Source organism: Anas acuta, chromosome 1, assembly GCF_963932015.1.
Source record: "Anas acuta chromosome 1, bAnaAcu1.1, whole genome shotgun sequence".
Taxonomy (NCBI): domain Eukaryota; kingdom Metazoa; phylum Chordata; class Aves; order Anseriformes; family Anatidae; genus Anas; species Anas acuta.
Window position 1 is genome coordinate 196,439,064 of NC_088979.1, and position 17,989 is coordinate 196,457,052.

Consider the following 17,989-nt stretch of genomic DNA (forward strand, 5'->3'; position numbering starts at 1 on the left):
GCCATATGACTGAAGATTTGTTTCCATGAATAATTACTAGCTTGGGTACACAAATTACTGTTTGTAAGCAAATGTGAATTAGGCAGGGAAACAAGTTCAAACATATCCCCTTCTTTCTACATCCATTTTAAGAGTTATCCATGGAAAGTTTGGCCAATAAGTAACAGGCACCACCTGAAAATTACAAACTGTTCAGTGTACCATATATCCTGCAGTAATTAAATGAGCTTGTGATTACCTGCTTCTGAGAAATCTCCATAGTCGAGATAAATGAAGGGTGCTAAAAAATAAGTTAGGAAAGTGCATTAGTTTACACATTCCCTTTTGTTAATAAAATGAGAACAGACACTAACTTACCCAAAAGGTAAATTAAATTATAGATTAATTTATGTGGTTTAAACTAATATTGAAACAAAACAAAAACAAACAAAACATTCAATTCTTGCTTCCAAAAATACCTCCCATAATTTTTCCCTGCTACTTACAAGGTGACTGGCTCTAATTCTTAGAGTATCCTGACCTGGGGACTGGCAATGAGCCTTTGCATCAAGTTAAGTTCTTATTAAACGCTATTTGCATGGCATTTAAGAGATACAAAGGCAGATCTTCTTCACTAGGATGCATTTCACTTCCGTGAAAGACAGTGAATTTTTTGCCGGTGACTGATGTAAGAACAGGACAAAGCTCTAAGTATTATCTGTCTCTTAATAGAAGATAATTAATCTACACCTACTGTTTAATGTTAATATGGTTCTAGAAAATAAGAGATGTTTTTTTCAGCCCCTCACCCCCTTTAATTTTCTGGATTCAAAACCATAGAGGTAAAATAAATGTTACCAGTAAAAATGTGAAGGAATGTCTGCTGAGTAGAAAAAAAATAAATAACCTTTTATTTTGTTTTGTTTTAAATATGATATGGTACATTTGCCCTTGACGTTATATTTTAAGAATGCAGCAAATTGGTGCACATGCTGAAACTCCTGATTAGTTGGCAGGCCAGTGAGTAATCTTGGTATTTTCAGAGCAATATTTATAATCTGTGTCCAAGAAGGTTAGAAGAAGGCATGGAGAACTTTTAAATCAAAGTTTTATCATACATCTGACATATCAAAAAGCATTACAAAAATAATTTTTAAAGATTCTGTCCTCATGCTTGGAAAACACAGCCTCTAAGACTCAAAATCATTTCTTTAGCATGGACAGAAATTCTGGCTGAGACCTCATATAAGAGAAAGAATATACAGGGACATGATCAAAATGCCAGGGACACAGATAAACTTTAATGAAAAAGCAAAGTGAAAACTGAAGAAGAGCTATATAGGTGAAGATGAAGCAAAAGAGCTATGTAGGTGAAGGTGAAAAGGAAGAAAAGTGAGAATGCAAAGAATGAAGAAGAAACTGCAAAATGGAAGAGAAAATCAGCCGGAAAAGCACATCTCTATTTTTCTACTGTAATGGAATGTGTGTGTAAGCTTCCTCACCAACAATGAGGTTAATAAGAAATTATGCCTGTGCAACAGAAAGAAGGTTTTTTGTTTGTTTTTTACAAGTTCTATTTATGAATAAGTTAATGGTTTTCACAGGGCTCTGGTGACTTTTCTTCTCAGCCAGAATAACCAAATCAAAATGGTCAAAAACACTCCAAAAGATTAAAACCCACTCCAAAAGATTAAAACACAATGATAAACAAAACCTGATTTATTTTCTTTCAGTTCTCAGTTCCTAAGGTGTTTTATTTTAAAGAACTTCTCTATATCTGTGGATTTTTTTGGTTTGTTTGATTCGTAAATTACAATTATACAAAGAATAATCATAAAGCTGAGACAACTGGAAAATTAGCATTAAAAATACAATAATAATAAATAATTTGTTCTCATAATAAGATTGCAGTCTAGAACAAAGCAGGAAAAATGGGACTTTCTATGAGCCTGAAAAATCATGGCTTGTTTTTTTTTGTGTTTTTGTTTGTTTGTTTTCAATTAAGTCACCAAAGAATACCAAGACATTTAAAAATTTACATAGTGTCCCTCTGAAAACTTGAACTAGTTCCAACAAGCAAACAACCATACAGACAAGGCCAGTTTGGGCCTTAAAGTTCCCTGAATAATAGAAATACTGTCTGTTAATTCTTACCTTGAATATCTGCAGCTCTTCCAGGACCACCTCCTCTTTAGTCCACTTTTCCTTGGTGATGCTCACAACCTTCAGGACAGTGCCTACATCTGAAACAAATGTTTAGCAAGTAAACCCCACTGTTACATCTCAGCTACTCCATTTCTTACTTTATATCAACTTTTACTTATATATATTTTTAAAAGTGATGCTGTATACTTAAACTAGAAAATAAATAAAAAATAAACAATACAAATTAAAAAAAAAAAAAGAAAACAAAAACTGTGCACTGAAAATAAACCTAATGCATCAAGGATGTAGCCTTCAAATGGGACCTATCCTTGGTGCCATGTAGGTATCTATCACTACCTACATAACTCTATAAAAGATATTTGGTTTTATCATATGGCAGAGCCAATGCAATTGTAGACTGTGCTCAACAGGGGTGGACTAGCACTGCTTCTACACAAATACACACACATACAAATACTCATAAGCACAAGCACATTCATGATCCCAGCTGGATCTTTCTGCATGTTTTCTTGAGCAGGAATTGGGACCCATCTGACCCCAAACAGACCCATTTTTTGTTTTTATTTCTATTATTTTTATTTTTATTTTTTAGGATTACTTTTCATCAGCACAGCTTCTAATCAGAAGTAGGTTTCATTTTAATCTGGCAAATTACGTAACGCATTTTTTTCATTTCTCTTTTTATTTTAGGGAGATTTTTACACAAAATCTCCGTTCAACATAAAAAAATATATATATTAAATATTGCAAAATTTATTTCTTTATGCTACCTTGAGATTATTTATTAATATATATATTTTTATTTTCTCTGCTCATTAATTTCAACTTGAATTCATCATCTGTAAAAAAAAATAATAATAAAAAGATTGTTTCAGACCATTACACATTGTGAATCTTTACTGGCCTTGGGAAAAAAAATGTGCAGGGAAATGGGTTGGGTGCTGGAATATTCAGTGTGGAAATGACACAGTGCTTAGTGCTAAGCATTCATCTTTTTGAAATAATGGAAAATAATACACTGTAATGGAAAGAATGAGAAATTATTTGTTTTTCCAAACAAAAAGATCATATTACCAATCAAAGTATTTCAGTTTGTCTTATATATTAGATATTTGTTTTGTTTGGACATAATTTCCAAAGACTGTGTATGTTAAAAGACCTGCAGCATGGTTGCATGTGCCTGACTTTCTAAATTCTACAATAACATCGTTACATACATTCAAACACAGAGTAGGTTTCTGATCTGCTGCTAAAAAAAAAAAATCATAGGTTATTTGGTATACTTGTATTCAGTTTCTCTATGTGCTATTTGAAATTTTATATTTGTGTTTAGATTTTTTTTTTTTTCCATAGGACAAGTTTAGAAGATAAAATGGAACAAAACCACATGCCTCTGGAAAAGAAAACTCATTTTTAATGAAAGCATGATAAAAAAGTATTTGCATGTTATGGAGTGCCACCTACTGACTGCATGGTACCTGTGAGCCTGGACACCAAACCAAATGAATTACTCTGAAGAGTTAGCACCAGTGCTGGATAGTGACAGGTTAACATGGCAATATTCAGGTTGCTGGTCTCTCAGTATAATTTTATTCCTATGACAGATTTTGTAGCAGAGGATAGAAAACATCTAAATGCAACCTCTGCAATCACTGAAAGAATATCTTGTATATTTTAGCTCTAACTCATCTTTTCTTATAGCTTGTTTTACATTAATTTTCTTCACTAGTATGACTAGAAAAGCAATCTCTAACGGGTACTCTCAAATCTTATGCAGCTCACAGCCTGAATTTGTTCACTTTCATTTGCCAATGACTATATTAAAGATTACATTCAGAAAGAAACAAAGATTTTCTGTCATCAGGGGTAAATTTTATTCCTAGCCTCCCCAGGCAGCCAGGGAGCAAATGCCACATTAATGTTCTTTTCTATGAAAATGCACTTTTCCATTTGACACCACTGCACTGTGGTTGTACTGAGTTGTGGGGACTGTAGGGGAGTCTCACACCTTCTTTTTTGGAAGACAGAGTTGTGAAGTGGATTGAGTTGAAAGATGTAAATGAAAAGAGAGAGGCTCTCTCTGAACTTGTGTATGTGACAGTGCATCTGAGATCCTCCTGAAGGTTGAGAAAACCCACACATTTTAAAAGACGATGTTCTGTGACAATTCACACCAGTCCCCAGATCACTTCAGGGTATGCATAGTTCTCAAACTGTATAGTCCAGACAAAATGCTGCACAACCCAACAACAATGGGGTAGGATTTAAACCAAGATTTAGTTTCTCCAAAGCTCGTGTGAATCCTCAGATAAATCTTTTCCCCTCTGTGTACCTCAGTTTCACCCTCAGTGAGATGGGGATAATGGCAATGGCCTCCTTAGTAAAGCATTCAGATCTTCTGGTGCAAAGTGCTTTGTAAGAGCTATTACAACTGAGGAAACTTCAAACTGTGGATTAAGAACAAGACATTTCTGTGGAATAAGATGAGGGATTATACTTTAGAAATGTTATGAATAGACACGATAATTTTTAGCATGCCATGCTGTTGGGTGATCTATTCAGTGATTCTGAATTTAATTACTATGGTAAAAACAGAATTTTTTCCTTAAGCTATCATAGAAAAGTAAATACGTATGTAATTATTGAAAAAAGACTGCAAAGCAGATTTCTTCCTTAACAAGTTAGTTTGGCCTCTCTCTGTTCAATCCTGGCCCTCTTGTTTGGAACTATTCATGTTGCAAAGTAGTATCTTTAAAGGTATTTAAGTGGAATTGTTGCCTTAGGCTTGATCTGAAATCTTTCTTAGCTTTTCAGTGTCATGAGGTATATTATTGAAGCACATGTCACTTTTGATAACAGGAATTATCCTTGAAGTTAATTTTTTATCTTTTTTTTTTTCTTTTAATTGCTTATTGATGTGCTGCCAACAGGAACAGGAGCCACATAACATAAAGACAAGTCGTGAACGACACTTGGACACTTGAAAGTCCAGGTACTCTGACCCTTAACTGTGTTATCACCTGGGGACCAAGCAACATTAAAATCTAAATCTCAGGAGAAATTTCTTGAGATGACAAATTCTTATAATCTTAGCATTTTTATGAAGCCCTGGCACAGAACTGGGGGCATCTAATTCTTCCTGAAGCTGTGTGATTAGGGAAAATATGTTAGTCAATTAGTTTATTCTAGACCAGCTGGACTTTTTAAAACTGTATTTTTAAAGGGCGGGGCATGTACAAAATGATAGTGGAAATCCAGTCATACCTGTTCCTAGGAAAATAACATCATATTGCCCATCCTCTGCCATGACATGATCCACCACAATCTGCGTCAGCCGATAGTCCACGTTTATCCGAGTGAATACCGGTCCTCCAGTCACCGGGTAAACGGATTTATACATCAGAGGATGGCGTTTTATAAAGCTAATGACTTCATCAGGAAAGTCTCTGGTAGATTTTATGAGTGGATCGTAGGTTTTGCTTGGACACTGAAAGAAAAAGAGAGACCAAGAAGTTGCGATGAATATTGTGAAAGAAATACCTGAAATCTGCAGGTTTTCCTGCTTATTGGGAAAAACATCCTGTCCATTTTGAAATCTCAAGGACTCTATCCAGCTCCGCACCTACCTTGAAAACCAGAACACTTCCCTAGATGGCTAAATAGGTGTGTAAATTTAGTCAATTATTTCTTTACAGTGAAATTTTGGTCTCTGTGCTCTTGTTTTGTATTTATATAAACACACACCAATTCAAAGAATAGCTGCTAGCACATCAGCTATATCCATTTGTAAGTCACGTTTACCAGTTGGATGGTAATTTGACTTACAATTTAGAAAGCTTTGTGAAGTTTTGAAAGTGTGGAAGCACACTGGGAAGCTCTGTATTCACCTCCATCATGTGCTCCTCCAGTTCTTCAAAGGACAGCTTTCTTCCTTATTTCTCTACTCTCACCTCTTCTCTTTTAATTTTTATCTGTCTTCAAAAGTGATTTCCCTTCATCTTCATTTTTATTTATCCTGCATATTCTCCTTTATCTTTTAAAATCATCTAACACTTGCTAATTTGTTTCATCTCACTATTTTTTACTGCTACTCAGAATTAATAATCTTGAATTCTTGTTAGTTATGTGCCCACACCTGCACCTACCTATAGATATATGCAAGCTTTGAAGAAAAAACTCCTGTAGGTTTTTATTCTTTCTTAGTCAGAGTTTTGATAACTTAAATTAGAAGTTAGAGGGGAGATTAATTGCTTTTATAAGACAGCAAGAAAAGAAAAAGACAATGTTAGAAAAGAGATGTTTGATGTTGAATCAAATGCTAATGATTAATATTTATTGGACTAACAAATCTGCAAACACAAACTACTTTGAAACTATGTATAATTTTTTAATTTTATCACCAAATGTCTCTTAAAACCATGTCCCAAATTCTTTCTGTTTCTTCATCTAGCAGTGCTCCTAAAGAGAGTAGGAGATATACCTTAACATCCACACCACTATCACCAGTAATTAGAATACATCATTGTTACTAACATTCAAACAGTTCACCCAAGACTGTGGTGCATTTTTAACATTTTTTCACATCATATAGTAGAGACAGCAAAATTTAGTTATAAACAATACACAAATGTAGGAAAACACCTATTAAAATATTTAGGAACTACTTGTATATTATACTATAATAGATGCCATCAGTAGAGGTCACTTTAGAAATTTGATCTTATAAAGAAGTCACAGATAAAACCTATATTCTATTAGAAATCGTATTTTCTCTTAAAACACTTTTGAAGCCAGTCAGAAATCAGGTTGTTCAGTTCTTCTTCTCATCCAAAAGAAGCATTTGGACACCATTACTTCATTTTTCAAAAGCACTGCTATAAACCAGAAAAGTTCTCATGGTGGGATCGGTACATCTGCAAAGAATTTCACTTCCTCATTCCCTACCCCCCTCATGGGAGTATTATCACTTTGGCTATTTTACAAGACAAGGAAATCAAGTCTGGGGTGAAGGAAGAACTGGATGACCTATTATGCAGTCTAGCTCTCCATTTCAAGGCACAGATAGCTATAAGCAGTTAAAGTTGTTACATGCTTAATAGTTTTACTTTGTGACTTTCAACAGTAAATCTAGAGTGCCCTCTGCTGTCTAATATAGGATAATCTCAAGTATTTAAAATGCAGGTTCTATTTATTCAGTAATTGAAGACTTCTTGTAGTATTTCTTTCAGCAAAATCACAGAATACTTCATCTGTGCATAGCAAAGGAGAGAAGAATAAAGTACAAAAAGAAAAGAGAGGGATGTAAGCAGAAATACTGTTGCCAGCTCCCTGCTCTGGTGTGATCAGAGATGGGTAGCTGCTCCTTTTGTGAAGCTGATCTTTTGCCTTGTGGGTGCAGTGAGCCAGAAGTTGGTAAGAGCCACACCAGTATGCCCCACATTTGACTAAAGTTTGATTTCTCTTGGGAATTACTCCCAGAGCTACTGTGGGAGAAGGCCGCTAACAAGTGCTTTAATCATGCTAATTTTTCTAGACTGAAATACCCTGTATATTGCCTGTAAACAGAGGCCACAACTTTTTGGTGAACTGAACATCCTACACTTCGCATTTAGTTTTCTTGTAATAAAAGCAGATTCTCCAGATGCCAGATGATCCCTGCAGCTCATTATTTCTCAGAAGTAACTTTTCTTACTCTTCTTACTCTTCTACATAGCTGAAACTCTGTTCAGGCTGACAGCTTGTCTGCTACAGCATCCTTTTCTCTGATTTTGAACACTGTAGCCTCTTCCTCTTCAGGTCCAGACCACTGCTAATGTGAACACCCTACCCTCTGTGTCCCCGCGCCCCTCCCCCCCCCCCCCCCCAGACACCTGCACAGGATATTCTGTTTACTGATGGGTTTAACTCCCACCTCTGTTAGACCCATAAACCTACCTCCTCAACCACTTTCAAGTCTCTCCCTTCCACGCTTTTCCAGGTGAGTCCAGCAATATTTGCTTTCAGGTCCAATCATTTTGGTGACCCATCATCTCTCATGCTCATCTGATTTCCTTCCCATGGCTGTCCTTATCTCTTTGTCATCCTTTGCTTTAAACTTAGTCTCTAATTTGAATCTGAGAAAGCTTCTCTTTTGAAGCTGGAGACACCTAGATTTGTTACTGTGGTGATACTAATCCTGAATACTAATAAGATGAGCTGGAAACACTATTCCAGTGTTACATTGGAATGACACATTTTTATATATAAACACACATTTTTACATATGAACTGCCAATTTCTGCTTTTTTTAACACTAAGTAATCCCTTTATTTCCTGCCAGATGGAGCCATAACACAGGCTGTGAAGAAAGCAATGTGATGAAATAATGTTTTTTGTAGTGTGCTAGAAAAAAATGTTAAGATATGTAATAAAGTTGCAGTACACTCCTTCAGAACTAATTTCTACAAAAACTTTAGATTACATTCCCACATCTCCAGCTTGACTTGTATTCTGTCTATGGTGCCAGTTAAGGTCTTGATGTTAAGATTCGTTCCAATATGTAGTGTTTGATATTATCCAAAACATTCACATTAAGAACAATACATACAGTGCCAAGAACTGAGCCTGTCCTTTCTCCATTGCTGGCGAACTGCCTTCTCACAGCCATGCAACTTCAGCCACCAGCAGCAAAGCTGTCCCCAGAGGCTCAGGACCAGCCTGGAACACTCCCTTCCTTGGGTTTCCACTGCCTGCTCTCTGCCTGGACTATGGGATGCACACAACACACCCTGGAGCAGCAGGAGAGAGCTCAGCAGAAGTGTTGGTCTTACTGAAATGGGAGTCCAGACAGGAACAGTGCTTAGGCTCATGAATCATCTTTTTTTTTTTTTTGCAAAATTTTTGCAAATTTCTCCACCGTCAATAAGTCTATGAATTAAGATATGATCCGTCACATACTCAGACATTTTTCTCAATATACAATTTAAAGTATGTCTGTGAATGAACTAACAAGATAACAAAAATTGGTCTGTATTATTGTTGTTGTCTGATAATTGCTCAAAGGACATTCCTTGCAAACCCAATTTAATACAGGTAGAAAAGAAGAAAAAGAGGAAAATCCTACCAAAAAAAAAAAAAAAAAAAAAGTTCATTTAGAAATGTATGTTGCAGTGAGTTATCCCTAGGGGCTTTATGCTAGCTTTTCTGTAAGAAATTCACTCTTTGAGTAGAATCTCCCTTGTTCTGCTTTCTGCTATGCTTTCAGAAATTAAAGGCTTTGCAAGGTTATATGTTTAAGGTAGGCTGATTCAAAGTTTTTTGGAATCAATAGAAAGAAACCCATGTTCTTTATCTACCTGTACCTCAATTTACTCTATACAGAATTTACTCTATACAGAACCACAAAAAAAAAATATATATATATTCTTTGCATCCCCAACCATGCAGTAATTCACTTTCCCCCTCACTGAGTACTAGAGGTTGATTTCCCTTAAATGTACATTTTCTGTGGTCCATACTACCACCCACTAACTCTGAGTTACAGGTCACATCTTATGGAACTTTGCTGATTGCTCACCTATTCATAGCTCAATCTCAGAAGTCCATTTCTATTTGAAAAAAAAAAAAAAAAAAAAAAAAAAAAGGAGTAGACCCACAGATCTTAAAAATGTCCTAAATTTTTGCCAAAAATTTATCAACAGGGGAAGATGAGAGAGCAATGGCATCATTTACTAAAAAATTACTAGGATAAAATGTCTACCAATATGGAACTATAAAGCTGTTGAAGTATTACCAAAGACTTAAACCCTACCATGCATAATATAGGGAAATCTTTGCCAGTTTGCAGAGCTAATTCAGTAGAAACAAGAACTAAGGGTCTGATCCAAAGATCCACTTGAGTCAATAGGAACTTTTCCAATTATTTCAGTAGGCTTTGGATCTCATCCTAAGACAGCATGACCACCAGGAGCAGCTGGGCAGGTGTGACCCTGTTATGCTTGGCCAAGGGAGCTATTTCCAAAGGCATCACTAACTGTGTCATGACGGATGGAACAGGGGAATGAAAAATTCATTTGGGCCACCCTTTGGCAAAGTCCTCAGGCAGCTGTTTGAAGCTGTGTCCACCCATCATAACAGAACAATTCCTGTAGGTTTGTGCTTCCTTTCATAGCAATCAATAGGCTGCACAGAGATAAAGGCTTTATGGCCAAGTAAGTAAGTGAAGCAGCATTTCACCTCTGAAAATGTGAGTTCTTATCCTGGTGTATGTCATATGTGATAATGATATCAGTGTTTTCTGTCCGGTTCACATTTATTCACATCAGCAACACCAGATGCTGTTTCAGATATGTGACATCTTCCACTGGAGACAATAAAAGATTTGCATTTATATCAAATGTCACAGGAATACACTGCCAGGGATGTTTCATGTGGTCTACAAGAGAGTCTGGCTCCATAAAAGTTCTTAGAGTATCATCATTATGCTATCTCATTGGCTTCTGCTTTTGCAACAGACATGGGATTCATCTCACCTGACCTAAATTATCTTGGCTGTGTTTGAGCTGCGGACTGTCTCTTTCCTTCTGATAGAGAAGTCTAAACAACTAGCTCAGATTAGATGCTTTTCTTTTAGATAGATGAAGTCAAGAAAAATTAAATTAGTAAAATTAGTACTGCTAGGTAGGAATCTTGCAGGAAACATATTCACCATGTAATTTATTCTTCAAAGTTGTTTAGGTGTTCACTGTCATAAATGGTATCTTTATCTAAATGTTCAGAAGTGAAAAGTAAAAGACAAAAACAAGCCTCCAAAACAGAAACAGAGTTAGAATTGTTAAGAGTATCTCTATTCAATCATTCTATATGCTCCTATATGAACTTTTAAAGAATCAATTCAGTAGTAACTTAAAGCCTTTCCAGTGTCTTCAGTATGAGCTCACTTTGACCCTAATCAGCCTGGACCAAGTCCTAAGCCCAGGTGATCTGCAAAAATACTTACTTATTCCCTCGTCTTTTATTTGTATCCAAATGCAATCATGAATTGGTAAATTAAGTCTAATCTCTCAAATAAAAGCAAGTAGGCTTTAAGTTAACAATACTGCACATCTCTCTCTCTCTCTCTCTTTTTTTTTTCTTTTTTTTTTTTCCTTTTTTCCTCTCATTTTATTAAATTTACAACTTAGTAGAGTGCTGGACGTGTAGATCTCACACAATACTAAGATGTATGGTGTGACTGTGTTAACATTATATGGGAACCCTGGCCAAGATTTTTAAAAGCTGGTGCCAGAAGTAAGACTCCTAAATAAACATCCAATTTGCCAAAATCATAGTGCTTTACACCAGCCAGTGAAGTCAGTAAGAGCTGCTGGATCTAACACCTATTAAAACTGCGACAATTATTTGGGAATTTTGATTTAAGGTATGTAAAAAAAAAAAAAATCCTTTTCATTTTATTATGTATCTTTAATTCAGCAGTGCTGTTGTCTGCTGATCATTTTAAAATAGAATGATGCTCCCTATGAACTACAAGAGTTTCAATTTCAAATGTGTCAAAAACCTCATTTTAAAAGAGACTTGTCACATTTACCCTTAGACCCACTTAACAATGAGATTCAAACACATAGGCTAGGTGCAAATTTGGGGACTTGATAACAGTGACTGAAGCAGGCATCTGCTGGGGAGATCTTGCAATATCCAGGCTGGAAATTTTCATGCATTTCACAAGCAGTACTAAGCACCAGACCAGCAAGGCACTCTCATGGGATCATCTCAAGTAGCCAGTGTGAAACATGAAAGAATGGAATACTACTTAAATCTCTCTCATTTTGGGGGATTAGATGCCTTAGCCTGGGCTTCCCTTCTGGTAGAGGTGTCCATTTGTTCTAGACACATGGACCAGAGCCATTCTGGGAGCTCCCCCCTCCTTCCTGTTTGAAAGTGTTTTCACTTTTCATGGGATAATTAGGTCTCAGCTTAGCCAAGAGTAGAAAGAATATTGCTTAGATGTTAAGCAGGAATGGAGAAGATCTGTTTTCCACTGAAAAGCTCTCTATTTTATATTACTCTTGCTAGGTTCTCTAGCAAGAACTAGAGAACCAGACCCTCCCTCGGAGGGAATGTACTAACTGCAGCCAGGCGCTAATACTGACGCTGTCCTTTTTGCTCAAGCTCTCAGTAAATTAATGTTTAACTACGTAGGAGTTAATATGGCCGTATAATCAGCATTCTCCTGCTGTGCAAGGTAGAGCTTTCCAAACTCCAAATGAGTTCCATTATCAGTGAACCATCAAGCAAAAAGCAGAGAAACACAAAAAATACCTACAGCTAGTCACTTCTGTGTTAAAAGGGGATCCTCTACCCACCCAACAAACTGAATTTTATGTGCATATAAGTTTAATGAGAAATGCAGGTTCTGAGGACTGAGCCACTGATATGTAGCACTGAGGAACTGGTATGATGCCCAGAAGAACCTTAGGATATTGGGTACTTATATTTTTGGATATTCTGTGATTTACATGACAGCCAAGAGATGACTCTTGGGGCTTAAGCACTTAATGTGCTGGTAGGGACTCCGTAATAATCTGTTCTGGAGAAGGAACTTTAATTCCTGAGTATCCTAAATATGGTTTGGCTTCTTTTCTGTAGTCTGATCAGAGCTTCACAATACATTTTACATTTGGACATTCCCCTCTGAAACTTTAGTGTTTCTCTAGAGGATGAACGTACTGTGCCTGTCCATCTTGTAAAGATGTTCACAACAGCCTTGCAGCTTAAGCCTGAAAGAAGATGGGGGACAGCATATTGAGTTAGGTTCTGCTGGACACAGATACAGCCAAAATTTTAAATTAAATCAACGTCTAATCTCACTACACCTCCCTAAATATGCACACACACACAAACACATGCACACTCACACAAATAGGATCCCTAACATTTTTATTTTTTTATTATTAATTTTTTTTAGCTATAGACTGTATTCCACTCGATGTATAAGGTTTGTTCTAATGTCTGTCTTGAACCCCTTGTATTGCTTTTCCATTTAACACACCTGTGTTGCTGTTAGCAAAGGCTGACATAAGTGAACATTAATGTGAGGTTAACAATCTGAGACCAGCTAGGTGAGTGAACTTGACTTTGTATGTGGCACTTTGCAATTTTCTGCCGACCTCAGCACACTGGAAAGGTGACTGGGTTCGCAGCCTTTTGAAAGGCTGCTATGAATTGAGAGGTGATTCATGTTGGGGAGAACATGTTGGTACGTAGGAGAAGGTGGGGGAGGCTTTCTCAGGAAAATAAACCTATAAAGTGAAACATTTCACTTAATTAAGCAGCCCCATTTACAGTGGGAAGATCAAAGGAGAGAGGAATTGGAGAAGCAAAGAATGCAGCCTATCCCATAAAAGATCAGGTAAAGAGAAAGATAAGTCTAAAAATAACAAAGGAAACCTGTGCAACCCTCAGTGTTTTATGAACATGCTTATTAAAGCAGGAAAATTAACCAGACGTGAGGACAGGAGGAGGCTTTTGCCAGACAGTATTTCTCTGTGGCTCAGCCAAGTCACAATGGGATGGACACCATATCTCAATGAGGCTTTGCACTGTATTAGCAGAAGAAATAAAGGGATTTCACTAAAGAAAGGAAGAAAAACCAACTGAGAAAGAAAAGAAAAATTGAGGAAGATCACAGAAAGATCTGAGGGTAAAGGAACTTATTAGAAAAAAAAAAAAAAAAAAAGAGAGAGAAAGAAAGAGAGAGAGAGAACCATAAAGAATACAGAAGCTCAGAACCATATATTGGTATTCAGATCTGGAGTGGAAAGAGGTGAGATATAACACCACAAATGGAGAAAAGCAGTGACTTCTGTGCTGGGCTGTTTCTTGTAGCAAAGAAGTCAATTAAACTGCAATATGCTTTGCTGATCTAGAAATCTAGATACATTGTATTCAGTTTCGCTTTGAATAGCAGTTAAATACCTGGGCCCTATGACATACCAGACTATGTATTAATCTGCATCTTTAAACACTGATGTTCCTCTCAAAAGCTGGTCTCGGTGCAATAGTTACAGTTATATAAATAAACTAGAACTGCTGTTTTCTTCTAATTCACAGATAAATCTTGTTCAAAAGTCTTCTGTGATTACTAGGAGGGCATTATGAAAATTCTGGTTCAGAACACAGAACACATTTTAAAGGAAGTCCTTGAGGATTTCTTTATCAAAGGATAATTTTCTGGATGAAACCCTAAAAGACTGGAAGAAAACTGGACTTGTTATCTGGGGGCAGCTGCAGATATGCAAGTCCAATTGTTTAGGCATCTAAAGAAGAAAAAGAAAAAGCTTTCTTGGTTTTCAAATAGCCCTTTGTACCAGGCTGCCTGCTGCTTGATTCTCCTTTCTCTCTCTCTTTTTTTTTTTTTCTTTTTTTTTTTTCCTTCATCTTCCAAACTGAAATAGATTTCAAGCCTTGCTTCCATTTAATTTCCACCATTTCCACTTGCTCTTTAATACTGCTGGGAGAAATTGGAGTAGAAATGCTGCATGCTTTGCAGCATCTGATCACGTCAGCCTGGCCAGGGTCTCGCAGGACGCCAGAGGGCAGGCAGACCCCACTGCATCACCCTCATGATGCTCAGCATTGCCAAGGCATGATATCATGGTCATGCAGGGAGTTTATCTCCAACACAAATTGCCACAGGAAGCATTTTGTCAAAATTTCAATATCAAAGTGGTCACAGCCTCTATAGTGAACAGCTTTATTTACTTAGGAGATAAAGGCAGCTGAGCAAAAAGTTAAGTTAGGGTAAGCAGTCTCTTGCTTCTGTGTAAATGCTGAAAAGGAAGTCAATGCCTCTTGCAAAGCCAAACTTCAAAGGAAATGGATTTCCTAGTACTGCCATTTTTAGACTTTGCCAATAACTTAAAATATAAGAAATATAAGATTAGGGCAGTTTTGGCTATGCTAAGCTTTATGCAACACTTAAGTACAGCTTAAATTTCAAAAATGCTCTAGTAACTAAAAACTGGACAGATTATCCCTCTTTGGCTTTGTTCTGTGCATTCCTGAATCACCCCATAGTTGGCAAGAAATGGTGAAATTAATCTTTATAGAAGAACATTTCAGCATACAGACACACTGCAGCATTCTGTGGGCATGTAACATGCTGCTTCTTTTCCTTGTCTTTGAGCCCTGCACTGCCCTTCCAGATCCCACCCTAAATCTGCTCAGATCCAGAAATTTGGCCTAGTCCACTTCAGGATTAGAGCAAGGTGTGAATCCACCTCTTATTTGGGTACTCTATTTTAAACTACCAAGCCTGAAGTATGTTGTAATCCAAGCCTATTCCAGCTCAGTAAGACTAATGATAAATAAGTATGCAGCAATATGTTTACCTTATCTACATAGTAAATATTACAGATATCTCCCTTTAGAGAACTTTCTTCAGTAAAATTCCACTTCCCTTCTCAGCTCCTGATCAGACAAACTCCTACAGAAATCCACTGGGTACAGAGTTCCTAAGGATTTTTACCAGACCATTTTCTCACGGCTGTTATCAGGTGTTTAAAGGAAGCAGTTAGAGAGTGAAGGGGTTGCTCATGGAAAATATCCATTTACTTTAAACTTTCCAACTTTTAAAATACTTTTGAGTATAGATATTCAAATCAGTGATAAAGATCAGCATTGACATGCTTCAGCTTGACATGTTTCCTTCCTTGTGAATCCCAGCTCAACCATGTGATGGCTAATACACTCAAAAATGCAATGAGCTTATGACCCATCTATCTGTGCAGAGTGTTCATCCTTATGGGGCACTGTGAGGTTTTCAAGAGAGTTATTTTAATCTCTTTAGATACCATGGGACCAGCTATTGTTCTCACAGGCACCATTTTTGTACTTAAAACTAAACGTATCTGCACTTCTTAACCAGAGCTGCGCATGCTAAAATAATAATAATAGTAAAAGAATTAAATGTACTCTTCTTTTCTGGGGGCACCATATATTCTGCATGAGAGAGAGATGTGTAATCCTGCAGTGTCTAAATTAGGAGCTTATTTGCTCCAGCAGCGCAGATCTTAGGCTGGAGCTGCCTTACTGTTTATGGAAAGCTTTCCTTTCCCACCCGCCTACAGTTCTGAGAGGAGATAATCAGAGCACATGGCATGACCTGCTGAAGCTAAAGATGACCAAATGCAACAGGGAGCAAGGGAATGGACCAAACAGTTGGATCCACTGGATCCACTGGATGATGAAGAAAACACAAAGATACAAGAAAGGGTGTGGAAAAAAAAAAAAAAAAAAAGAAAGAGGTAAATGAGCAAGATAATATGGCTTGAAGCAACGGTTACACCAATGCAGATGTCAGAGACAACCAGGTGACTTCTAGGCAAGGTAGGAGCAGCAGTCCAACCTCAGTAGCTCAGTATTTGGCTAGATTTATGCAGCTCTCTAGTACTAATGAATACTAGAATTCAATGAATACCAGACCAAGATAATGTAAAGATGTCCTGGATAGTATCTGTCTTATTCTTAAATCACTGCTCTTTTACAGTGATTGTAGCAAGAGTTGCTCAAAGTTTTGCTGATGTTTTAAAAGTAAATGCATTTTTTAGACATACCCTTTTCCCCCCAGCTGTAGCTGTGGGTTCATGCCTTTCCAAATTTAATATCAAGATGGAAGTACAGAAAGCCTTTACTAAATTCTTTCAACATTTTTGACCTGATGGTTACATTTCAAGTCTAACAGATTTGAATTTAGAATTTTTCGGGTATTAAACTTCACTTTTCCTCCTATTACTTGTCTTCCATCACACAAAATCTGTAACAACTAACTCTTTATTTCATTTCAAAACACAACACATGCCCAAACACACATGGTAGAATCAATGACCATATCTCAAGGAATGGGATTTTAACAAATGCAAAGTTAACAGAAATACAAGACTCCAAATAAAATACCTTATCATAATTTAATCCTCCATAAATAAATGTTTTTGGCTTTTTATAAAGTATTGGTGCCTCATAGGTGATCCCAACAAATGGAAATACAGCTGGACAGTAAGAGACCACAATAGGAGACAATCAGAAAATAAAAAGTCTGGACACAATGTTATCTCAAAGAAATGGAAAATGTATATTTATATATATAAACAGAAAAAGGGTAGGTAGAAGTCTGAGCTCTCAACAGAAGAGATAGGGTTGTGAGGATAATTTGAAACATCCTGAGTGGAAAATATAAATTGACAGTCCATGGAGGGGAGAAAAGTATGATTGCCTTTGAGTGAAAATAGAAGTATGTAATTAAGGAGACACTTACTGTACCAGGTCTAGGATATGGGATACGACCTTCATATTGCACCCATCGATGATCCACACTCTCTTTGTGAGCATAGGGGCCATTGAAAACAGCTCTGATATCTGCCATGCTGTACACACAAACTGCAGAGCCTTTGAAGACGGAGCTGCAAAAAGAAGACAGACTGATAAGCACATCTTCAGTGCACACCTCCTTCAGTGAATTAATTAATTCCACTGAGTGAGATGGATTTTCGATCAATCCTGCACCTGAGAGCTGATATAAGTGGTGCTAAATAACAGACAATGTGGACAGGTCTGATAAGTACAGATATTTAATGTTACTATCATTACAGTGTAAAGCTTTGCTCAGATGAAACCTGAACTTGTTAGCCTTTGGGATCACTTCATAGACTGTCATTTTTTCTAGTATTCAGCAGATTCCAGATACCATTAAATTTATAGTTTTCTACAGATGAAGGACATCCTATGTTCACTTCTGAAAGTCTGTATTTTAATGATAACACAGATGATGTGCCCGAGAATTAAAATTGCATTTACGAGATAATTAAAGAGT

The 17,989-nt window shown here is 36.8% G+C and overlaps 1 protein-coding gene across 1 annotated transcript in view; it reads right to left on the minus strand.

Moving 5' to 3' along the window:
- The window catches only part of SEMA3D (semaphorin 3D), a 143,403-nt gene that overhangs the window by 17,523 nt on the left and 107,891 nt on the right, over positions 1-17,989 (minus strand). Inside the window, 4 exon segments of the mRNA XM_068669963.1 lie at positions 239-280; positions 2,134-2,222; positions 5,410-5,632; positions 17,435-17,579. Coding sequence (XP_068526064.1) covers positions 239-280; positions 2,134-2,222; positions 5,410-5,632; positions 17,435-17,579 — 499 coding nt within the window.